A 25,305-nucleotide genomic window follows, 5' to 3' on the forward strand; every position below is an offset into this window, starting at 1 on the left:
GCAAGTAGGACACCACTGTTGGCCACCCAGGGAACTGCAAGTGCGACACCTGCTGGCCACCCGGGGAACTGTCCGGTGCATTGGGTAGGCGGTTGTGCTCTATTACTAAAGTTATTATTACGCCAGTGTTGCTGTGCAGCAGATTGATAACAATCTATAACTGCATAAGCAAAAATAGAATAAACACAGGTAACTTCCACAAAGCTGTGAACGACCTGAGAGAAAAGGCAAGAAGTTTTTTTTTACGCCATCAAAAGGAATCGAGTTGCAAGACATTCCAATTCAAATGTATTACTCTGTTATAGAGCCCATTTCCCTCTATGATTGCGATTTCTGGAGTCCACCTGCCAACCAAGATTTTACAAAATGGGACAAACACCAAATTGAGACTCTGCATTCAGAGTTCTGCAAATCCATTCTCCATATCCAACAGAAAACACAGAATAACACCCACTAATTTGAGCAATAAAAGAAAGTGAACCTGACACGCTCCACAACAAAGCTCTTACCTACAGAGTCTCTAGGCTAGGGAGATGCCACCTCAGCCAGCTGGTTCTGGGACTCTGTTCACAAACACAAGCAGAGCCACCAGACAGAAACCCCATTAGACTAAACCAAATTATAAGAAAACTAGTGATGGCGAGATGAAGCTTCATGAACTGTTGAAGCTTTCCATCCAATTGCGTCACACATGGGCCGAAGCTTCGTGTTGCGTTATCTGCTCTACTGCGCCATCAAGTGGGCAATAAATGTATAGCAGGCAGAGTGATAATGACACCGTGGCTTTGGTGTGTGAAGCTTTGAATTGAATAAATGTGCTTGTGTTACTAGGAACAACAACATTTTATTCATTTATTCATTTTTATTTAAAAATAACAATTTCTCCACAGTGCTAGGCTTCAGGCGGTTTCTTTTTTTTTAGACGATTTCACCTGCTTTTGAAAATATCCTTTCACAGGGCACAGATGAAGCCGGGGTACATAGAAAATTAACGGCAAGTTTATACAAATTAGGATACACATTTTTGTGTTCTTCCCAATACTGTAGGGGGTTCTGCATCCTTTCGATGTTTGGTTCAGCCAGGTAGGTTAGGTTTGGACCTCCACTGTTGCGTCTGCAGTTCCATTTTGGGTCCTCGCCTGCAGGACTGTGGTGTCTAAACGACGCCACAGTTTGTTACCTAAGACAGACAAACAGGCTGTCAGTGTCAGTGAATATATACAATAAGACAATTAGAATGTATCCAGTATATATTACCTTGAGTCACAAGCTTCTGATATGGGGGGTTGTGATGACGAGGAGGAGGAGGAGGAGGAGGAGGAGGTGGAGGCGTCGCTGTTTCGTATAACAGTAGCACATTCGGAAGTGAGCCTCCTTTCGGCCTCTGCTGCTTTATTGGGGCTAAAGAATCCTCTCTTTTTAAATCGTGGATCAAGCAGTGTCGCCAGTGACATTATGCTCATTGATTGCAATGAGTACAGCTTATCCTTTAATTGTCTTCTTAGACTCTCAGCCATTGCTATGCTCTCTTGTGTTTGGACAAGTCCCATTTCCTCCTCCTCCAGTGTGTGGTATAGCATTGATAAAAGAGGAATAACTTTTGAACCGGACACTCTCTTCTCCTCTGACAGCTCAACTGTGGCATCATTGAATGGGGATAGCACTTTTAGACATTCTGCGATGATGTCATATTGTTCTAATGTGAGTGGGACAATGTCAGTACGTAGGCCGGCCAAAGCTGCTGCTATAGGCTCCTTGAGGTCATACACACGTTGCAGCATATGGTATGTACTGTTCCAGCGTGTATCCACCTCTTGGATCAGCTTCGGTGCCGGCCGGCCCATTTGCTCCTGCACCTGTGTCAGCCTCTCCTATAAAATTAGCCAACAAAAAGTGATTAATTCAAGAGTCACTGCAGCAGCAACTTAAACCAAACAGCGTCATTTAGAATATTGCAATGAAAGAAAGGAATTCACCTTTGCAGTGGTGCTGCTCTTGTGGGGAGAACATAGGTAGGGTTGAAAGCTTTAACAAGCTTTCTGAACCCTTTGTCCTCCACAATGGTGAAGGGCTGGCAATCCTCAATCACCATATTGACCAAGGCCTCATCCACATCATTCTTCAGTGCTGATGAAAAAAAATGCAGTATTCAATTGCAGATGTCATTCATTAGTCATATTTAAAATATAAATTAATGTTGTCTAATAAAAACGTACCCTGTAATTTTATGTTTGTATGCTGTCTTATCATTGCATCCTAAAAAGGCTTACCTGAGCTTGGTCCACCTTGGTTGGTCTCCTTGTTCTCATGCAGGGCTCTATAATGCCTCAGCATAGATGAAGTGTTATTGCTGTATCCAAGTTATTTTGAACACACCAGACACTTCACCTTTTACAATAGCAGAAATTAGAAGAAAGACATTAGAAGAAGGGACGATACACTGTGTTGTCACATTTATTTACAGTATAGTACACTAGTTATTATTTATTACTATGTGCATAGTGCATACCTTATTAGGAGAGATCAGCTCAAAATGTTCCCAGACAGGGGAATATCGCCTCTTTCTCGCTGGTTCCATCGCAAAAAAATGAGCTCCAAAAGATTGCAAACAAACAAACTATAAAGTCGCAAGTCAACAAACTGTGAGGGGAATCCATTGCGTTTACCTGTCCCTTTTATGTTTCGAGTCTCGCGCCAAATCCGAGCCACTTCCCGAATCGGTCACGTGGTACGGCCGGCCGCGAATTTGCGAAACCTAGGATGGTAGGGGAAGGTAGTGCAATACCGCCATCTCATTGGCTGGCGAGTCTACCATCTAATTAACCAGACTCCTTGCTATAAGCTAGCAATATTGGGCTAACGTGTGAACGGGTTGAAATGCGTGTGTCTCACGCCCAGAGAAGTTAGAAGTCATAAGGAAACATGTTTATGATCTGAAACATTGGGAAACAAATCGACCAAAACCCAGAGCAAAAATGTCTCCATAATCAGCCTGCAGCACAGAGGTGCAGCGGACAGTCCGCACACTAGGTGGCAGTAAAGTGCAACGGCACTTTTGAGGTTTTCTGATTTACAAAAGAAGAAATTCTACCACGTTGTCTCATGCTGATGACGTCCTGAGTAAGAAAATGGAGAGGAAACATGTGTCAGCCTTTGCCTTGTACCAAACAGTCCCAACTGAACCGGCTCCTGCAGTTAAAACATCGTCGTTGCAGGTATGCAGGGTTCTGTTGCTACTGGTGCCATGTCAGGATGTATTACAGTTATTTAAATATGCCTTATAGTGTCGAGTGTTCTTGAAAGAAAGGTGATCATGTGTTCAATTGACTCAGTCTGAGACCATCCCAGCTGTCTTACTGAGGAATGCTTTTCTAGATTACAGCAAAGAAGAGGAAGAGGAAGGAGAATGGGATTCAGCCCATTAAGTCCATCAAAAAGGCCAAACGGAGGCCGATGGGAAAGAAGGTTCTTAAAGCTGCACAGAGAGAGGAGAGGGTGGTGGACACACTCACAGAGGTAAGTCAGGTTCATCTAAGTGACTCGTCATCTTGGGCACTAAGGTTGTGTTGTCATATCCTCCAGTCTCGCCTGTGGTTCACCTGTGTTGTGATGTTGTTGATGTGTGCAGGAGGTGCAGTGATGTTGTTGATGTGTGCAGGAGGTGCAGTGATGTTGTTGATGTGTGCAGGAGGTGCAGTGATGTTGTTGATGTGTGCAGGAGGTGCAGTGTGCAGTCAGCGGGGGTGAGGCACTAGATGCTCTGCTTGCAGGACTGGCTAAAGTCAGCAACAGCCGGGAGAGAGCCAGCAGACTGTTCCAATGGCTCATCCACCCCATCCCCTCCAAGAGCTTCTTCAGGTACAGACGCCTGTAGACAGTAGCTGTGTGTATTATAACACACACACACACACACACACACACACACAATATATACACATATATTATGACAAGATTGTTCTTATGACAGGGAGATGATCTCTATTGCTCAACAGCTCATTTCCTTCTCTTAGGGACACGTGGGAGAATAAGCCCATTTTAGTTAAACGGCAGAATCCAGACTATTATAAGGGACTGTTCTCCACTGCAGAGTTTGATCGTATTCTGAGACATGTGAGTTATCATCTATCATCACGCATGTCTTCTGTCATGTCATGCCTGTTATGACCAACTGAGGTAAATATTGCTGTTGACGTTGTCAGGATGATGTTCAGTATGGAGTGAACCTGGATGTCACCAGCTACATAAACGGCAAAAGAGAGACACACAATCCCCCGGGGAGGGCCCTGCCTTTCACTGTCTGGGACTTCTATGAGGTAAAACATATGGATGTTTTCTTCTATGAGGTAAAACATATGGATGTTTTCTTCTATGAGGTAAAACATATGGATGTTTTCTTCTTATATTCATTGACTTGGATGTTTGAGCAAATGTTACTTCATGTCATGTGTCACTTGTATTCTTTTCACGAAGAAACGTGTGTTCTCTTCCAGAGCGGTTGCTCTCTGCGCATGCTGAACCCCCAGGCCTTCTCTTCCACGGTGTGGAGTGTGCTGTCCATCCTACAGGAACAGTTTGGCAGCATGGCAGGAGCCAATGTGTGAGTGGCCCATTGAGAATAATAATAATATTAATAATAATAATAGTTTTATTTGCCATGCAATCAACTTGTCAGTCAATTGTTGGAATTTAGTATTTTCTGCTCTAGGCACAGAGTCAGCCGTAGTCGGCGCCCCTGAATCTGACCAGTGTGGTACTCAGTGTATATACAACAGAGTGTTATCAGTATTACTGCATCACTTCCTCACCAAAGTGAAATGTGATGTTTGTGTTCAGGTATCTGACACCTCCTGGAACACAAGGCTTCGCTCCACACTATGATGATATCGAGGCCTTTGTGGTTCAGCTGGAGGGCAGGAAGCATTGGAGAGTCTACAGCCCTAGGTGAGTTACATAAATATATATACAACTTCAAAGATCAGTATTTCACTGCAACCGATGTGTGAACCCTACAAAACCCCCTGAATACATGCAGTGCTCATGTTTTCTGTATTATTTCAGATCAGAAGATGAGGTTTTGCCCATTGTTTCAAGTCGTAAGTTGTCCTTTAATCCACCCTTTCGCTTTTGAACATCTACCAAAGCAGACATAAACCACGAAACCCCTGAAAGAGGGGTAGTGGTGGCCTAGTCGAGTGAGTTGGACTGATGATCAGAAGGTCATGAGTTCAAATCCCACCTGGGAACATCACCTCTAGTGTGCCACTTGAGTAAGGCAATTGGCCCTCAGTTACTCCATTAAGAATGTAATGGAAATGAAAGTTGATCCCTAACCCTGCTTGCTTTGGTTCCTCCAGCCAACTTCAGCCAGGCAGACATTGGGAAGCCCATCCTGGAGGTGGTGCTGGAGGCTGGCGACCTCCTCTACTTCCCCCGGGGGTTCATCCACCAGGGAGACTGCCTCCCGGACACACACTCCCTCCACATCACCGTCTCCTCATACCAGAAGAACAGCTGGGGAGACCTGCTGATGAAGGTTCCCTTTTAACCCCCTTTAACCCTCTGCTGTCTGGGTCCAGGTCCCTGTCCTCCTGGGCCCTTTTCTCAAAGCACAATAATGGCTGAGAGACAGTATTGCGGCGCCTGGGTGTGGTGTAGCTCATGCCACATAATCAAGGGCGTGTGTGACTGTTTGTGACAGGTGGTCCCAGCAGCCCTAGAGATGGCCATGGAGGAGGACGTCGACTTCAGACGAGGCCTCCCTCAGGACTACCTGACTTACATGGGTGTGCAGAACTCTGACAAGGTAACCTAGAGTCCATTCACCTGTGTTTACGTCATTGGGAGGAGAGGGGATCCAACAGCACGTCACCACATGTCCCACTACATTTTTGTTGTTTGTTTCTAGGAGGATTCACGCAGGGTCCAGTTCCTGTCCAAGATTCAGAGCCTGATGAAGAAGCTAGCGACTTTCGCGCCTGTGGACGCTGCAGTGGATCAGAAGGCGAGGCACTTCTTCCATGACTGTCTGCCCCCTATGCTCACGCCAGGTACAATACCTGTCGGCTGCTCATCCCTGGTTAATGTGATCACTCTATAACCTTTGCACCACTGATGTTTACATTACTACCTTTGAACTACTGTATATTGCACATTTATTGTTTACTGTACACATTAGATACTGTGCATAAACTACCTCACTGTATATAGCCCCTAACTGTATATACCTCTAAACTACACTGATGTTTACAATACTACCTCTGCTGCACATACTGTATATTACATAATTACCTATCACTACCATTCTTGTTCTATTTATATATATTCTTATCACTTTTTGCACTTCTGGTTGGATGCTAAACTGCATTTCGTTGTATTGTACTCTGCGATGACAAAAATGTTGACTCTAATCTCAACTCCATCATCAAATAGCTAGATGACTATAATTCGATGAAACTTTGTAACAATGACATTCGATGAAACATCGTAACCATGGCAAGTAGCTTGACTGTCAGCAAAAGCACACACCGTTTCTAATCGTCCACATAGCCAGATTCAGTCCTTCTCCACCTCTGCCACAGAGGAGCACGCCAGCAGCGTCCAGGGGGCTCCAGCACGGTGGGAGGACGGGGAGGCTCTGGACGTGGGCGTTCACATCAAAGGCCAGACCAGGATCAGGCTGATCCGTGCCGGAATCGCCAGGTATTAAAAGAAGTAGCAGCCCCACACTGTAGTTCCAGATGCATTTTTTTTTCTTCATATGACTGTTTCGGCCGTAGCCTTTGTCAAGTCTTAAATATATATTGACAAAGGCTACGGCCGAAACCGTTGTCATATTAAAACAATTTTTTTTGCATCTAGAGTGTGCAGCTGCTACTACTATTTTGTTCCGTTGCCAGCTCCTCACCTACGTTTTCTGTGGTGTGCGTTCTCTTCTTTTCCAATTAGGGATCGGCAGGTATCACACCTTCACAGAAGACGAGAGAGCTCGACTTTTACAAATCATGATTCTGAATTGTTGGCACTACCTTTCCCAAAACATTTTTGACTGACTTCTCTTTGTCTGCCGTAGGTTATGCAGCGATGGAGAGACGGTCTGTCTTTACTACACCGCAGACAACTCCAGAGTTTTCCACAAAGAGGAGTCCAAGAGCTTTGAGATTAAAGGAGAGGTATGAATTCTTTACCATTTCATTTGCTAGACGCTCACAATTCTGATACGGTAAATGTATACCTAAGATACTAAAGTGAGTAATAGGAGTCTTGTATTAAACCTGATGTCACTTTTTTTTCAGCAAACGGACGCGATGGAGTTTCTGATCCATTCATATCCAAAGTTTGTGACAGTGGGCAGCTTGCCCTGCGCATCAGCTGAGGACAAGGTAGGAATTCTACATGTTAAAAACGACATTGCTAAGACACATTATTCTTGGGAGACTTACAGTGATTGGATGTTCAGTTTTGTAAGAGGTTTCCTTGCTCTTTTCTAGATGTCCTTGGCTGAGCTGCTGTTTGAAAAGGGAATTATTCAAATTGCAGACTCACTGCGGCATAACGGAGGCCCCTAATATTATCCTAGAACATAACTGCTGTGCCAGCATCATTCATTTCACATTAAATATGCAGGAAGGAGTGATGCTGATTGGAGCGAAGCAGTCTCTCCATGCAACTTAGACTTGTAATAGCCAGTTTAAGACGTGACTCTTTTATTTGTTCAGTTCAAGTACTCAATTAAACCTTTGTTATAAATATTGGTGTGTAATTTGTTTGGTGTGTGTGCGCTCTCCAGCTGAGTTCAATTACATAGTCATTATGAATAAAACACAGGGTGTCCGCGGTGTCTTGAAAAGTATTAAAAGTTAAAAGTTGATAAATCATTTTTGGGAAAATCTAGACCCTAATAAGTATTAAAAAGTCTGAATTAGACTCTGTCCAAAGAGTTTGAGTCCTAAAAACATTTAGTAAAAGTTTGTGAATTTATTAGTTTTATTAAAAAACAAAGATGAACCGGAAATTCTGTTGTATGATAGTGGTCTAGTCTACTGCAAACTAAACGGTTAAGTTAAAGGTGTCACTGATGTCAACGGTTACAGCTCCAAGTGGCGGTGAGGTCTGGAAAAATATTGACAAGGTCTTTAAAAAGTCTTAGAAAGGTGTTGAAATTAACCTCAAGATTCCTGTATATACCCTGAAACACTTTAATCCCGGCTACAATATTAGTCTCCAATTATGAACTTCAACACATGAATGACTACTGTTTTGAGAAAGTGACACGTTTTATTATTGGTCGATACAACCCATAAAGATACAGTGAAAGGGGAAAGGTCTTAAGTGATTTGAGGCCCATCCAGCCGTTGTTGTCATTCCCACCACAGAAGATGTGACATGGGCACAATACATATTCCCAGACGGTTGTGTCTACTTCCAGGTAACCTCCTCGCCTGGTTTTAGTTCCCTACAAACAAGAAACAGTTTTCAGTGACAGACCCACTTTAATGATAAGAATGACATTTCATTTGATGGACATGATGAATCCATGCAGGTTCATATGATTCATACCTGCTGTACAATGCGCTTTTGTTCCTGAAAGCGGTCAGCTTCCCGTCCTGTGCTCTATCCATGTACAACCCGATCACGATGCCCATGGGTACCAGTAGGTTAGTCCAGTGCTCACGCACCATCGCTACAAAGTTCACCATGCTTCCTGTGGGCAGAAACACAAGACATGCTGTGAACTCACCTGACCAAGAGGTTGAAACGTATTGTTTGCTGCAATTTTAAAAGCAATGGGGGAGCATGCTGTGTGCTGCATACTCTAAGTTAACCAGCATGTTCTAAGTTAACCAGCATACTGGTTCTGGTGCATCCGGTCTCGAACCAACAGGTAAGCAAGACAGTTTCTACCTCCAGGCCATTAGACCCTAGCTGCCCAACTGCAGCAACATGCACTTACTTTGCACATGCGCAAGTCACATAAAATCTGACTTTTTAAAATCCGACCTGGGTCGCGTTCAGAGGTGGTATTATATCGGATACATATCTGATATTTAGCAACGCGCCCGCGTCTGAACTGTCAAGTCACGTTTAATGCGACTTTTACGTCACTCTAGCAGGGTTACCAGATTGGATTGACAATTTACAGCCTAACCAGTCTATAACCGCTAAATCCAGTAGCCCATTCGTCGGCAACCCGCCCCATCTGGCAACCCTGCACTCTAGACGCAAGTATAGTAGCGAGTGGTGTACAAAAAGCCATAGCTAAACATTTGACTCTCTTTTTCCTCATCCTTCTTCTTTGTTTGCTCATATCTTTGCCGGCTTCCGCTGCACAAAAACTTGAAAATGAAACCGGTTGTAACGTTATCATGTCCATGGTTACTTCCGTAAACAGTGCGCTGCCCGTGACATCCTGACATCATTGTTATTGTCCTTCTGCACATGCGGGTCTGTTAAGGGCCGTGGAATGTTCACACGGGAGTCAATGTAGGTCAAATATAGGTCACATTTTAAAAGTAATGTGAACTGCCAAACAAAAATCGTATCTGTGTAAAAAATCGGAATTCAGCATCAAGACCTGCCATGTGAACGAAGCCATACTGACTCTACACATCAACCACACGTACTGACTCTACACATCAACCACACAGATCACTACTGGTGCTACTTATTAAGGAATTGCTTAGTTCTTATAGGCCTTGTTTAGCCTATACTTACTGTCTATTGTATTACAGTCTGTCCTAATATTTTCCCTGTCGAGAGGAAGCTGGCAAAAGTAAACATTTTATTGTAGAATTTACAGCTATCCTATGCATGATCAATAGACCTGGACTTGACATGCATCACCTTGCATAGGGGTAACTTACACCACTGCAATTACAGTGGTTACACCACTGACACAAATTCACACTCCAGAGTTATTTGAAAGGTAGGTTTATCTCACAATGCCATTTGTGCTAATGAGTATTTTTAAAGTTACCACCAACCAAAATATAAAACAATGGTAGAAAGTGCAGCCCTAATACATGTTTGAATGTATCCATAGGACCTTCCACATTCAAATAATGCTTTATATGGCATACCGGGGTAGTGGTGGTCTAGTAGTGGATAGTGAACACAGCAAAGACCTAGGTTCTGGGCCCTGGACAGTCTGGACGGATTGATGGCAGCTGCTGGATTGAAAAATCAGGTGTAGTGCTGAGGCACAAATGTGTACATTTCAAGCCTGCAAACTGCGACACTTTAAATGAATGTGCAATAACACTATGTGCAATATGACAACCCTAGTCGTTTTATCTGTACAGTATAGTATAGTGGATAGTGTACATAGCCTTTATTTATGTAAACCAGCTCCTTTCCCTTCTTTTTTTTCTTTTTTCCTAGCACCAGGGGAGCCACCCCTCCCAAATTTCGTTGTTTGGTACCTGTACTATAGCAATGACAATAAAGACCATTCATTCATTCAGTGAGTTGGACTTGTGATCGGAAGGTTGTGAGTTCAAATCCCGCCTGAAACCACACCACTACTAGTGTGTCCTTGAGTAAGGCACTTAGCCCTCAGTTACTCCAGGGGGAATGTCCCTGTAATTCATAATTGTAAATCGCTTTGGATTAAAAGCATCTGCTAAATGGCAAAATTAAAATTAATTAAAAATTAGAATATTTTTTGAAACCGTGAGCCTTCACAAGTTGACAGTCATTAACATAATAACATAGCCAAGTTGAACTAGTATCCAAGGATACCTAAAGGGGTAGTTCTCATTATTTGAATATTTGATTTGGAAATAAAACTGTCAAAACATTGCACCATCCTGGAGCTGCGACCAAATCGCTGTCAGATGAAATACATTACAACTTCCAATGATCTTGTATTACATGATTTGCACATCTCCAAACATCAAGATAGCCATTTTATTTTGTTGTTAAGGTAACTTGCTAACTTGGTAGCTAACGAACGTCAACCATTCTCCTGTCCTGGACTCGCTGAACTGCACGAGAGTGCAAAAGAGTTTAAATCGCAATGACTACATAATATTAACCATAGAAAGACATAGTGATTTACACAAACAACAAAAAGAAAGAAAGCATCTTTACCAATCGTCTGGCCTTCAGCTGCTCAGGCTTGCTGGACTTCAGAGGACATAGGACCGTACCAACTGGGTGGTTTATGAAGGAGGAATATACAAGTGATAGTTTTGTGAGTCAATATGCCTAGCAACGAATCATGTCCGATAATCACTTTGAAGCACATTAAAGCAATGTTACATTACATTTGTCAAAGTGAGTACATGTTTGATCCAATACTGTAACAGCCTCTTTCATTTCGAACGCCACCGTTAACATCATATTCATGGTATCAACCAGTGACCTTTCACCTTGAGCGTCATCATTCAGCGCTTGGCTGACGTCACATGTGCGCCTGGTCAGAGTGTGGGTTCAGAGGGTCTTGGGAAACAATCGCATCTGAAAATGTCCTAACACCATGATGATAGCGAGACTATTCACCTTATTGCAAACGTTTAAACTTATATAGAATTTGATGGTATGTGACTCATCAATTTATCGCCCAAAAGCCACTTTTAATTCATCTGCTACTGTTAGCTAACTAGCTATGTAGGCAGCAGCGCACTAGCAGCTCGCTAACAATAGCTGGACATCTAGCAGATGGTCTGAATGAATGAATGGTCTTTAGATGGTCTGAATGTTGTGTGTTCCTTTCTACAAGCTCTGTTGTATTATAGCTGGGTATCAAATTTGGGTAGACAAACTGGGTATCTTCAATAGATTCGATGCATTCATAACTTTTTGTCAATAGCCATTTTGGTCTATGAAGAAGTTATTTAGAGTCCGGTATTTCTTCTCCTTGTTCATAATGTTGCCACGGTTCTTCTGTTTGACTCTGGTCACCTGCAGGTTGATAGCTGAGGAGGATGACGTCTATTATCAAGCTGACAGCCGTGTCCGGGGTGCAGGAGGAGTCTGCCCTCTGCTACCTGCTGCAGGTGGACGAGTTCCGCTTCCTCCTGGACTGTGGCTGGGATGAGAGCTTCTCCATGGACATCATAGATGCCATGAAAAGGTACAACACATCATCATCATCATCATCATCTATCTACCATCATCTAACCATCTGTTGGTTATCTTTTTAGTATCATTCTAGACTAGTTAAGGACTCAACTCAACCAATAGCCAAGTCAACTGAAACAGATGGTGTTATGATCTGTTGTTACATTCTTCTCCCACCCTTAGGTATGTCCACCAGGTTGATGCTGTGCTCCTCTCCCATCCTGATCCCCTGCATCTGGGAGCCCTGCCTTATGCTGTGGGGAAGCTGGGTCTCAACTGCCCCATCTATGCAACTATCCCAGTTTACAAGATGGGTCAGATGTTCATGTATGACCTATATCAGGTGAGGCAGGGGTATGTGGGATGCATTACCGTACATACAGGACTACATACTGCACAGTTTAGGATTGAATGTTGTTGTTTTTTATGCATTAAAAAAACATTGTCATTAATGGGATGTGTGTTTCGTTAGTCACGCAACAACAGTGAGGACTTCAACTTGTTCACCCTGGATGACGTGGACACTGCTTTCGACAAAATCCAACAGTTAAAGTACTCACAGATTGTGAATCTAAAAGGTAAACAATCTAAAGCTTCTCTTTTAACCCGTGCGTTACAATCTGTCTGTCATAGCTGAATCACTGGTCTAATTCACCTTTCCCAACTGTCAGGCAAAGGACACGGCCTGTCCATCACTCCTCTTCCCGCTGGTCACATGATCGGAGGGACCATCTGGAAGATAGTGAAGGATGGGGAGGAGGAGATAGTTTACGCGGTGGACTTCAACCACAAGAGAGAGATGTGAGGAGCAGAAAAAGACTGAATCGCTGAGTTACCTTCATGCATTTTTCATACGGTTGAATATTCATGTCATGTCCTCTCATACATAGTTTTGCTGTTTCTCCCCCAGCCATCTGAACGGGTGTACTCTGGAGATGGTGAGCCGTCCCTCTCTGCTGATCACAGACTCGTTCAACGCCACGTACGTGCAGCCGCGCCGTAAACAGCGGGACGAGCAGCTCCTCAGTAAGTTGGTCGACTCCTCTCTCACTCACTGGAGGGGGAGAGAGAGAGAGCGAGCGAGAGAGAGAGAGAGAGCGAGCGAGAGAGAGAGAGCGAGCGAGAGAGAGAGACCTACAGTATGTCTTGAATGCGAAAAAACTGTTTGTGTGATTTTAAACATTTCCTCCCCTAAGCCAACGTGATGGAGACGCTCCGCGGCGACGGCAACGTCCTCATCGCCGTGGATACGGCCGGGCGCGTGCTGGAGCTGGCGCAGCTGCTGGATCAGATCTGGAGGACGAAAGACGCGGGACTCGGAGTCTACTCGCTCGCCCTGCTCAACAACGTCAGCTACAACGTGGTGGAGTTCTCCAAGTCGCAGGTTTGAGTCTCAACCAGACTTTGATTCATTGATTCGATCCTATATGCACATTATCTCCAGCACACTTACTTACCGTTCAGAGATGAGTTCACGTTAGTGCTGATTACAGGGTTCCCTCGGGTCCTTGAAATCCTTGAAAATTGTAGAAAAATAAATCAAGTTCCAAAGTTTTGGAAAATAGACATGGGACATTGAAAGTGCTTGAATTCCCCTCTCTCAAAAAAGATTTAAAAATTTTTTTTTACTTAGCTCGTCAACTAGTTCTGTCTCAAACTATGCCGTGTTGGGTCCTTGAATTTGACGGAATTGAGTGCTTGAAAGGTGCTTGAATTTGATGTTTCAGAAGGTGTGGGAACCCTGTAATTTTCATCCAATGTCACATCACTCTGTCAGTGTTATGGTAGTGACTGGAATGTTCGACCGTAGGTGGAGTGGATGAGCGACAAGCTCATGAGGTGCTTCGAGGACAAGAGGAACAACCCCTTCCAGTTCCGCCACCTGTCCCTGTGCCACAGCCTGGCGGACCTGGCACGGGTCCCCAGTCCCAAGGTGGTGCTGTGCAGCCAGCCGGACCTGGAGTCAGGCTTCTCCCGGGAGCTCTTCATCCAGTGGTGCCAGGACGCCAAGAACTCTGTCATCCTGACGTACCGCACCACGCCTGGGACCCTCGCCCGCTACCTCATCGACAACCCTGGGGAGAAGATGCTGGATCTGGAGGTGAGGGTCTGGGGAAGAGAGAGAGAGAGAGAGAGTGGCCTGGGTGTTGGATCACAGTGGCGGTGGTGGTGGTGGTGGTGTTTTCGGGTGTATCTGTTTTCATGCAGCAGTGTGTTCCATGGGTGTATGTGTGTGTCCCCTGGGTGTGTGTGTGTGTGTGTGTGTGTGTGTGTGTGTGTGTCCTGAGTGGGTGTGTGTGTGTGTTTGTGTCGTTGGTGTCACTGTGTGTGTGTGTGTGTGTTAGGGATGGACGGTTTTTCGGTTAAACCGAAAACCGGGGTTTATAAAAATAGAAACGGTTTTTTATCAAAACCGTCTGAAACCGGATTTCTTTTTTTTTTTTTTTTTCTTTTTTTTTTCCTATGTTGTTCAAAGAATAAAACTGGAACATGTCACATGTTTGTCGTGTGTGAAAATAACAATGATACAGTCTGAATCTGCCACGCAATGAGTGAGAGGTTTGGTCAGTTGTGAAGAATAACTGAGGATTAATATCTAATTGGGATTATATTTAAGGGTAACGAATCACTCTATGGGAAAGATATTTGCCTTCAGTTATTGGTAGATAGGAAAGGTTTTTTACAATTACTCGCTTACATTTAATAAGATCATTTTCGCTGCTCTCTGTAAAGCGCATTGGGTCACTTTTGTGAGAAATGCGCTATAGAAATAAAATGTGATTTGATTTGATATCAATCAATCAATCAAACTTTATTTATGTTCTATAGCACAAATCATGCATTGAATGTAACTCCAAGTGCAGTATTTACTAAACCACAATATAATAAAACAAGAGCTATACGGATCAAGAGTGTTTGTGCACAGCACCACTGTGTGTGAAGGCGCTACTGAAAGTGATGACAGAACGCATGTCTCAGAAGATACGCGGTCACTTAGTGACGCAAAGGTAGTTCTGTATTTATCTCTAGTACATTTATTTTGAAAGCTCTATTTTGACAGCTCTACCATGGGCACTTTTATTTTGATGGGGCATTCTTTGTTGATTGACTTACGACAGTTCAGGACGAGTCAGTCTCGCGGCATGTGGTTTTTATGAAAAGCTGTATGTTCACTGCATAATTCTAAGTCTAATATTTCAGTGATTATTGAGCAGTATTCAAATATTTAAATACATTGAGCAGCAGCTGAAACTTTGTCTAAGAACCAAGATATTGAGAAAGCAGTTCATTCAATGAAGACGCTGTTCCAAGAGATGATCTTCCGTGCAGGCGTGCACCCTGGATCAGCGGAGCTGGTGTGTTAAGAGTTCATGTGTTTTCATGTATGGTGTAGCTTACAAAAGTCTGCCTTTCCACTTATATTTGTGAAACTAAGTAGCCTAAATGTGTTGCGACTGTGCTTACGGTGTTTTAATGGTGTTCGACATGAGTGTATTGTAGCAGTAGGGCTCAATTATTTGAAATTGTCTCTCCTTTTTTTTTTTTTTTTTTTTTTTTTTTTACCGGAAAACCGCGGTTTTAGTCTTTGACGGTTTTTCGGTTTCAATAATTGGAAACCGTCCATCCCTAGTGTGTGTGTGTGTGTGTGTGTGTGTGTGTGTGTGTGTGTGTGTGTGTGTGTGTGGGTGTCCTTGGTGGGTGTGTGCGTGTGTGTGTGTCCTTGGTGTGTATGTGAGTCCCGTGTGTGTGTGTGTGTCCTGGGTGTATGTGTGTGTGTCCTGGGTGTGTGTGTGTCCTGGGTGTATGTGTGTGTCCTGGGTGTGTGTGTGTGTGTGTGTGTCCTGGGTGTATGTGTGTGTCCGTCCTGGGTGTATGTATGTGTGTGTGTGTGTCCTGGGTGTGTGTGTGTATGTCCTGGGTGTATGTGTGTGTGTCCTGGGGGTATGTGTGTGTCTTGGGGGTACGTGTGTGTCCTGGGGGTATCCTGTCTCACTGTCAGTTCCCAGTGTGGAAACAGACATTGGTCGTTTTAGCTTTCACACCATTTTCTTTCTTTGTTGACATCAGATCAGGAAACGGGTGAAGCTTGAGGGCCGGGAACTAGAAGAATACCTCGAGAAAGACAAAGTGAAGAAAGAAGCTGCCAAAAAACTTGAACAAGCAAAAGAGTGAGTCACTGTTTCAATTTTTGGTGGGACAATTATATTTACAGGTGAATTTTCTTACCAGATATAGTAGTAGAGTTATTGTATACCAGTTATAGTAGTAGAGTTATTGTATACCAGATATAGTAGTAGAGAGTATTGTATCAGGGCTCAACATTAAGGCTTGTCCGCTTGTCCGGGACAAGTACATTTTATGTTCGGACAAGTGGACTTCCTCCTGCAGTTGTCCGATGGACAAGTCAAAACCAAAAAAGAAATCAATATGTATTAATATCTGCAAACATGAATTCCTCCTTCCGATCTGAATAGTAAAAAAAAATAGCAAGCAAAGCGATGCCGCGCCTCATTCTCGCTAGTTCAGTCACACACTGCGTTCAACGTCATAAAGACGTGATTGGACAAAAGGCATTCCATGAGTGCTGATCAGATTCCAGAGCGAATTTACGAACGCAGCCATAGTGTTGTGGGTCTCCTGTCACGTGAACGCGTATTCGCTTCTCCTCAATGCCACTTCATGTAGTTCGATGCGATCGTATATTTTAGGTTTGAAGTTTTTAGACCAGCACATCGCAATACGAACTTCAGAATGACACTAATTATAGATTTCTTAATTTGAATATAGGATAGGCTACTATCCAAAAGCTAGCAAATAAGATTGCTTCCATTGGGGAGAGACTATAGTTACAAACATTTTTTGTAAATATTCCTAGATATTCATCCCTTTTTTGGCCAATCTTAATCTAAAAGGGTTAGGGGTTACGTTTTTAAATAATTACAAAATATTGAATACATTTGAAAATTAAGGATACATCATTATCAAATCAATAGTAGTCAAATGTGTTATTTGCATACACATACACCAGTGGAGGCTCCTCCATAGAGGTGGAGGAGGCCTGGCCTCCCCAATAATTTGAGAGAAGAGAGAGAGATTTAAAAAAGCAATAATTATATTTTTTATCAGACACACAACATACAATTCAGAACAATACTTCATCCATTTCTAATATTTATCCTGCAGAACAGCACTCATACACGCGTGTGGCGGAAAAAGGTACTACACGGAGGCCAGGCCTCCTGTCGGAAAGTGGTTTCTCATAGAAGTCAATGTAATGCAATTTTTTTCATGGCAATATGTGATTGGCCAAATCACTGAAAATGGGTGGGCACAGGAGGCCTGGCCTCCGTGTAGTATCTTTTTCCGCCACACGCGTATGAGTGCTGTTCTGCAGGATAAATATTAGAAATGGATGAAGTATTGTTCTGAATTGTATGTTGTGTGTCTGATTGACATAGTGTTTGAGTGCTTTTGACATGTCATTGATTGTATGTAGTATGTTGTGGTGAATGTTGTGAGCCTGAGCAGAAGGAACAATAGCTGCTGCAGGCGGACCAGAGATTCATGCCAATTGTTTTGTTTATTTGATGACCCATTGTGCAGGCAATAAAAGCTGCTTCATCCACCATCCTGAGAGTGTCCCAATCCCTTCAGTACCGCCAAACACAAATTAATAATTTTTAACAAAGACAGATAAGAAGAACAGGGAACATTCCATCGCGAGTGAAGCGAGCAAGCGGAAAAAAAATTGGCCTCCTCAATTCTGGAAGTCACCAGCCTCCACTGACATACACTCACTGGCCACTTCATTAGGCACACCTTGGGGTTGGACCCCCTCTTTTGCCTTCAGAACTGCCTTAATTCTTCGTGGCATAGATTCAACAAGGTGCTGGAAACATTCCTCAGAGATTTTGGTCCATATTGACACTATAATATCACGCAACAGCCCGTCTGGCACCAACAACCATGCCAGGTTCAAAGTCACTTAAATCACCTTTATTTCCCTTTCTGATGCTGGTTTGAACTTCAGCAGATCGTCTTGACCATGTCTACATGCCTAAATGCATTGAGTTGCTGCCACATGATTGGCTGATTAGATATTTGCGTTAACAAGCAGTTGAAAAGGTGTACCTAATGAAGTGGCCGGTGAGAGTATAATATATTATTATTCATATTATTGCTTTTTCTAAATCTTTGGATTTGAACAAGTAACTTGAGCTCTAGGACAAGTAAAAGATAAGTTCACTTGTCCGAAGGACAAGTACCTGAAAAAGCTTAATGTCAAGCCCTGATTGTATACCAGGTATAGTAGTAGAGAGTATTGTCATCAGTCTATAATGTCTATGCGTCTCTCCAGGAACATAGATGTTTTTCCATGGGAAGAATAAACATCGCTAGAGAATGATTTGATTAGATTAGATTAGATTAGATTAGATTCAACTTTATTGTCATTGCAGAGTACAAGTACAATACAATGAAATGCAGTTTAGCATCCAATCAGAAGTGCAAATAGTGATATAAGGGCACAACATAAATAGAACAAGAATGGTAGTGATAGGTTACTATGCAATATACAGTATGTGCAGAGGTAGTATTGTAAACATCAGTATAGTTTAGAGCAGGGGTAGGCAACCTTTTTGATATGAAGTGCCATTTTTAAATGTTCTTGTTAGTCAGTGTGCCAACCACAATATCAACATTAATTATGACTCGACATCAAACCAAACCAAACAGACCAACAGATCTGCAATTTTATTCCACAACATGAACAACAATTTTCAGCAAAGAGCTATGTATGCAAAGCCGTGTATGCTAAATAAACCTACAAATTTAACTAACTGAAACTTGAACAAAATTACCAACATAACATCTAAGACAGGGGTGCCCAATACGTCGATCGCGATCGACCGGTCGATCGCAAAGGTAGTATGGGTAGATCGCATGGCATTGAACAAAACGGGAAAAAAAGAAGAAAAAAAAAACGAAAAAGAAAAAAAAGGTTCGCCTATCATCCATCCTCACTATGGCTTTTGCCACTTGATTGACGTACAGGTAAGCCAGTCTGAGATCTGATCTTTTCACCTACACCTAACACGCGGTTCACCACGCATGCGCAGTCAACAGCACCAACTACAAAATACAAAATACCGGCGAGACTAATTACCTAGTTAGCCTTCCAATTTCTACTATTTACTATATAATACTAAATAATGGCTATACAAATTAGTGGGGAAGCTGGACCAAGTAAGAAACCAATAACGTATAACTTCCATCCAGAATGGGAGGAGGACTTTTTTACACGATGTGATATTGGAAATGCGTCTGTCTGATCAGCAAATCTACGATGGCTATTTCGGAGAAGGGAAATGTGGCAAAAGAGCGAAAACGTACGGCTGCAACGATAGCTTCTTATCGCGTCAGTCACGTTCTTGTTAAACACAAGAAGTCATTCAAAGACGGCGAAATTGTGAAAAAAGTTTCTCAAGGCTGCAGATTGCCTTTTCGATGACAGATCCACAGTGGCTGATGACACCTTGCAACCAGCTCCTACAGCCCTGACTATTAGAAACTAGCTGCCTCCTCCCAGTGCCAGGTCTCCCACTAAGGTAGAGAAATGCATTTATTTCCTCCTTTCAAACTAGGGAACTACCTGTTTTGTATCTGGTTTACTTTTCTGTTTGTTGGATCAGTAGTTGGCTATGGTACTGCAGACTGGCTGTCAGTGTGTGAGTGAGAGAAAGTGAGTGTGTGTGTGTGTGTGTGTGTGTGTGTGTGTGTGTGTGTGTGTGTGTGTGTGTGTGTGTGTGTGTGTGTGTGTGTGTGTGTGTGTAAGAGAGTGAGAGAGAGAGAGGGAGGGTTTGTGCTATGGCTCCCTATGCAGACTGGCAAATGTGTGTGTGTGTGTGTGTGTGTGTGTGTGTGTGTGTGTGTGTGTGTGTGTGTGTGTGTGTGTGTGTGTGTGTGTGTGTGTGAGCGAGAATAGCAAAGAGGGAGGGTTTGTGATGGTCTTCTCCTGTGGCTGTGTGACAGAGAGAGGGAAAGTGTATTGTGAGTTTACTATGCAGGCTGGGAACTGTGTGTGTGTGTGTGTGTGTGTGTGTGTGTGTGTGTGTGTGTGTGTGTGTGTGTGTGTGTTTGTAGTACGTGCATGTACGTTTGCGATGTTGAAACTAGACTGGTAGATCTTGGCAGACTGGCTACTTGAAAAGTAGATCTTGGTTCCAAAAAGTGTGAGCACCCCTGATCTAAGACAACTAAACTTTGTGCAAATTGGAGCGCTCAATTTCTACCAAAGTTGCTAACTGCGCTCCCTATGGTTATCATTTTAATAAGTAGGCCTAACTGGAGGGTGATTATACAAGGGTCTTACTTGTATGAATTATAATTAATATTTATATAATTATTTGGTTGTTACTTACATGTTATTCTTTTATTCCAACCACAACAAACATATATTTTTTTTGGGTTGCAAAGAGCTATATATGCAAAGCCATGTAAACAGTCCTAACAATCAATGTGATCCCTGGCCCTGTTTTCCTTTGCTCAACTCCATTATCTGGGGGTGGTACTTGGTCACTTTAAGTTGCACACAATTAATGCAACCGCTCCCCTCTGTTTCCCGACCATGGCAGGGGCACCATCTGTTGTCACTTCAAAAATCCTGCTAATATCAATCCCTCGCTCCACAAAATGCTCGATAAGAACTTTAGCGATGTCCTCACCTTTTGTTGTTTCTGGCATTGGTTTTAGGCAGCAGAGCTCCTCCCTTACAGCAGAATCACAGTATCTTGCTATGACAGCCAGACGTGGCATGTCATTCACATCTTCGCTCTCATCAAGTGCGAGGCTAAACACCGTCGCATCTTTCAAACCAGCGGTCTGCTGCGCTTTCACGTTTTCTGCCATTTCTCCTATTCTTCGTTCCACACTTCTGGCTGACACTGGGATGTCTTTTATTCTTGATTTTATTGTGTCTTTGTTTGATAAGCCTTCAAACAAAACATCTGAGCTACAGAGGAAAGCCTCCTTAATATTCTCCATCAGTGAATGGCTTTCCACGTTTCGCAATGCAATGAGCAATGCGAAAGCTTGCTTCAGTTGCGTGATTTTTAGCAGTGGCAAATGCTTTAAAGGTGCTGGCCTGCTTCCCATACCTTGACACAGCACGTCTTATTGATTCGGCCTTGTCTGCTTCATCCTTGAACGACTTGAGTTATATTGATACAAGTATCGAATCGAATTCAGAATTTTACTTTGAAAATTGGCGCCAGAATACGGCTCTCATGGAGTGGATGAGAGACTAGGGCTGCATTCGTAAATTCGCCCTGAGAGCGCCGGAGCATCCCTGAGACTGCCTCTAGTCCAATCAAATTACTTGGTCCCATTGTGACATTGAACCCAGTGTGCGCGAATTTACGAACGCGGCCAACATAAAAAAATTAAAAAACATTCTCCCATTCACTTATTGATTAGCTGTCGCGTGCCACTGTTTAAGCTGTCGCGTGCCACTGCTGGCACGCGTGCCATAGGTTGCCGACCCCTGGTTTAGAGGTATATACAGTTATGGGCAATATGCAGTTATGGGCTATATACAGTTGTGGGCAATATGCAGTTATGGCCTATATACAGTCATGGGCTATACAGTTATGGGCTACATACAGTTATGGGCTATATACAGTTATGGGCAATATGCAGTTATGGGCAATATGCAGTTATGGGCAATATGCAGTTATGGGCTATATACAGTTATGGGCAATATACAGTTATGGGCTATATACAGTTATGGGCTTTATACTGTGAGGTAGGGATGTACAGTGAGGTATGTGTAAGACGAATGTGCTTCTGTGTTATTCCAGGGTGGATGTAGACTCTAGTGACGAGAGTGACATGGAGGATGACCTGGAGATCCCCGCGGTGGTGAAAACCAAACACCACGACCTGATGATGAAGGGGGAGGGCGCGCGCAAGGGCGGCTTCTTCAAACAGGCCAAGAAGTCTTACCCCATGTTCCCCACCCACGAGGAGAGGATAAAATGGGACGAATATGGAGAGATTATCAGGTTCTGTCATCTGCCCATCTGTACACAGTCATACTTTTTAACCTCTGTAATACAAAGAAACCGTCACCTCTATTTTAAAAAGACAGAAAAGGTAGTTATGCGTTTTTGTATTTTTTGCCGTTGTTCACTTACGTCTGCATGGATGACTTGTTTCTAGGCCAGAGGATTTCTTGGTTCCCGAGCTGCAAGCCACAGAGGAGGAGAAAAACAAGCTGGAGTCAGGGATGGCGAACGGGGATGAACCCATGGACCAAGACCTCTCGGTCGTCCCCACCAAGTGCACCTCCTCCACAGAGAACATCGAGATCAAGTGAGCCGCCTCTGCCGCCTCAAAGCAAGACAGCTTCACTGAAAAAGAATTACGTCTGTGGACGTCACTCAATGTCGCACAATTTGAAAACCCACTCACGCTTCTCTTCCCCCCTCTCTCCCCCCCCCCCCCTGTTGTAGAGCCAGAGTGACGTACATCGACTACGAGGGCCGCTCTGACGGAGACTCCATCAAGAAGATCATCAACCAGATGAAGCCCAGGCAGCTGGTGATCGTCCACGGGCCCCCGGAGGCCAGTCTGGACCTGGCCGAGTCCTGCAAGGCCTTCACCAAGGACATCAAGATCTACACGCCCAAGCTGCAGGAGACCGTGGACGCCACCAGTGAAACACACATCTACCAGGTCCGCTGTGTCCATCCTGTTCCTGTCTCACGCCATCTACTGTTGTTGTTGCTGACTGTTAATGCAATGAAGGCATTATTGTTAAATCCATGTTAATGCATTGAAGCGATACATGTGTTTATAGTTTTTTAGTTTATACTGTATAGTCATTCAAATGTTGAGCAGGGTCAAGGCAAGGCAAGTTTATTTGTATAGCACATTTCATACAACAGGGGCAATTTCTATTCTTGCCATTTATTTTCTTACTATCCTACTTTTTCTGTATTTTTTTATACAGAAAAAAATATTTCTAGCAGCTAATATATATATATATATAGAAAAAAAATAGCTAGACATTTAACATCATAATAAGAAAATGAATAAAAAGATATAGATAAAAGTGTAGTTACTGCAACTGTATTCAAGTGCTGCTCTTCCCGAGAGATCGCAGGTAACTGCGTCTGTGTTTAGCCGCTGGTCGCACGGTCAATCATGACACTGTGGTGTTTGTTTTAACCCTCCGTTGTCTCAGGTGCGGTTGAAAGACTCCCTGGTGAGCTCGCTGCAGTTCTGCAAGGCCAAGGACACGGAGCTGGCGTGGATCGACGGCGTGCTGGACATGCGCGTGGTGAAGGTGGACACGGGCGTGCTGGCGGAGGAGGGCCTGAAGGAGGAGGCGGAGGACGGGGAGCTGTGCATGGAGGTGACCCCCGACCCCGGGGCCGTGGCTGTGGACCCCAGCGCCGTGGCCCAGCAGCGCGCCATGAAGACGCTGTTCGGGGAGGACCTGAGGGAGCCGTCAGAGGAGAGCGACGTCATCCCCACCCTGGAGCCCCTGCCCTCTCACGAGGTGAGGGAGGGGGGGAGGGAGGGAGAGAGAGAGAGAGAGAATAATAATAAAAAATCTCCAGTACAGAGAAAAAGAGAGGGGCGGGGGGGGGGGCAGCAACACAGAGGAGCAGAATGGGCAGGAACGCTAGCTAGCCTGAGGCAGGAACAGAGGAGTCAACCTGACCTGAGGTCAGACGTATAGTAGTGTACTGTACTGTAGTGGTTTTTAACCCTTACCCTCCCTGCCCCCTCCCCCCCCCAGATCCCGGGCCACCAGTCTGTGTTCATCAACGAGCCGCGGCTGTCAGACTTCAAGCAGGTGCTGCTGAGAGAGGGCATCCAGGCAGAGTTCGTGGGAGGAGTGCTGGTGTGCAACAACATGGTGGCCGTCCGCAGGGTGAGTGACCTTCCCCACAGCGCAGCTAGCAGCTAGCATCCTTCCCCACAGCACAGCTAGCAGCTAGCATCCTTCCTTCCCCACAGCGCAGCTAGCAGCTAGCGTCCTTCCCCTCAGCGCAGCTAGCAGCTAGCATCCTCCCCCAAAGCGCAGCTAGCACCTAGCATCCTCCCCCAAAGCGCAGCTAGCAGCTAGCATCCTCCGCCAAAGCGCAGCTAGCATCCTTCCCCACAGCGCAGCGAGCAGCTAGCATCCTTTTCATTTAATTTCAAACCTTTATTTATTCTCGAAAGGACAATTGAGGTCACCCTCATTTCCAATGTCGTCGAGACATACAGATTATTCAACAACAGTTAACAATAAACATTGATAAATCAAGAAGCAGTTTACACAGTAAACATAAGACATAATAAAATATAAAGACATATATAAAGTACCCACAAACCCCTGCATGCAGTGGCATATTTTCAGCACAAGCTGAAAAAAATAAAAATCCTATCGCTTGTTTATTCATGTATTTAATAATATATTATATGTAATTGTATTTATATAGGCAATTTTATCAATGATTATTTCCTATTTGCAAAGACTATCTTGCCAAAGAGCGATGACTCTGCGAATCTGAAATGGTCTTACTTTTTTAAAACATTACACGCAGTGTGTATGCACAGTACACTGCGGAGGTATGATAAGATCTATAAATATATGGGGACAAAAAGAGCTTAGTCAGAATATAATATAAGTACACACACGTCTGTCTGTACCAATCCGTCTTCTGTTGCTATGTCTGTCTGTGTGCAAGTCAAGCTCCGGAACAGGAACATTTAAAACATTTTTTAATGGTTTTGTGTCCTTCTCCCTACACAGACGGAGGCGGGGCGCATCGGTCTGGAGGGCTGCCTGTGTGATGACTACTATAAGATCCGAGAACTGCTGTATCAGCAGTACGCTGTTGTATAGGAGGAGCAGTAGGAGGAGGAGCAGAAGCTGTTCTATAGGAGGAGGAGGAGGAGGAGCAGCAGCAGCACGCTGTTGTATCGGAGGAGGAGGGAGAGGAGTAGTACGCTGTTCTATAGGAGGAGGAGGAGGAGGAGGAGCAGCAGCACGCTGTTGTATCGGAGGAGCAGAAGGAGGAGGAGCAGAAGCTGTTGTATGGGAGGAGCAGCAGAACGTTTACAGCAGGCCATTACACAGAGACATTTGCGTTTGGAGGACTTTACCCACAGGACTACAGAGCTACACAGGCTACCTGAACAAGCCCCTCAGGCGTCTCCAGCTGTTTCATTTCAAACCGTAGTTGTTGA

The 25,305-nt window shown here is 44.0% G+C and overlaps 3 protein-coding genes across 6 annotated transcripts; 2 read left to right on the forward strand and 1 right to left on the reverse strand.

The window, feature by feature from the left end:
- Nucleotides 1-3,122: 3,122 nt before the first annotated feature.
- riox1 (ribosomal oxygenase 1) lies at nucleotides 3,123-7,697 on the forward strand. The gene is made up of 15 exons (XM_080539444.1): nucleotides 3,123-3,215; nucleotides 3,376-3,516; nucleotides 3,719-3,858; nucleotides 4,011-4,110; nucleotides 4,200-4,313; nucleotides 4,491-4,597; nucleotides 4,834-4,941; nucleotides 5,059-5,093; nucleotides 5,355-5,533; nucleotides 5,699-5,803; nucleotides 5,906-6,047; nucleotides 6,579-6,699; nucleotides 7,070-7,169; nucleotides 7,293-7,379; nucleotides 7,488-7,697. The coding sequence occupies exons 1-15, from the start codon at nucleotides 3,129-3,131 to the stop codon at nucleotides 7,563-7,565; spliced, it is 1,644 nt and encodes a 547-aa protein (XP_080395570.1). The 5' UTR covers nucleotides 3,123-3,128; the 3' UTR covers nucleotides 7,566-7,697.
- A 562-nt stretch (nucleotides 7,698-8,259) lies between these two features.
- ndufb1 (NADH:ubiquinone oxidoreductase subunit B1) lies at nucleotides 8,260-11,166 on the reverse strand. 4 transcript variants are annotated; one of them, XM_080538089.1, is made up of 4 exons: nucleotides 11,089-11,135; nucleotides 10,077-10,166; nucleotides 8,557-8,701; nucleotides 8,260-8,452 (listed from the first exon to the last, which is right to left on the reverse strand). In XM_080538089.1, the coding sequence occupies exons 3-4, from the start codon at nucleotides 8,694-8,696 to the stop codon at nucleotides 8,416-8,418; spliced, it is 177 nt and encodes a 58-aa protein (XP_080394215.1). In that variant the 5' UTR covers nucleotides 8,697-8,701; nucleotides 10,077-10,166; nucleotides 11,089-11,135; the 3' UTR covers nucleotides 8,260-8,415. The 4 variants fall into 4 exon arrangements, with proteins under 4 accessions (XP_080394215.1, XP_080394213.1, XP_080394216.1 ...); XM_080538087.1 differs by having other exon boundaries at nucleotides 10,077-10,191; nucleotides 11,089-11,130; XM_080538090.1 differs by having other exon boundaries at nucleotides 10,077-10,163; nucleotides 11,089-11,110.
- Nucleotides 11,167-11,404: 238 nt separating this feature from the next.
- cpsf2 (cleavage and polyadenylation specific factor 2) lies at nucleotides 11,405-25,087 on the forward strand. The gene is made up of 15 exons (XM_080536618.1): nucleotides 11,405-11,536; nucleotides 11,908-12,073; nucleotides 12,244-12,403; nucleotides 12,533-12,638; nucleotides 12,732-12,861; nucleotides 12,971-13,086; nucleotides 13,257-13,444; nucleotides 13,871-14,161; nucleotides 16,129-16,229; nucleotides 21,918-22,121; nucleotides 22,279-22,431; nucleotides 22,572-22,794; nucleotides 23,306-23,623; nucleotides 23,867-24,001; nucleotides 24,869-25,087. Exons 2-15 carry the CDS (start codon nucleotides 11,925-11,927, stop codon nucleotides 24,959-24,961), a joined length of 2,367 nt encoding a protein of 788 aa, XP_080392744.1. The 5' UTR covers nucleotides 11,405-11,536; nucleotides 11,908-11,924; the 3' UTR covers nucleotides 24,962-25,087.
- Nucleotides 25,088-25,305: the final 218 nt, after the last annotated feature.

The sequence above is a fragment of the Nansenia antarctica genome, assembly GCF_963989245.1.
Source record: "Nansenia antarctica genome assembly, chromosome: 1".
NCBI lineage: Eukaryota > Metazoa > Chordata > Actinopteri > Argentiniformes > Microstomatidae > Nansenia > Nansenia antarctica.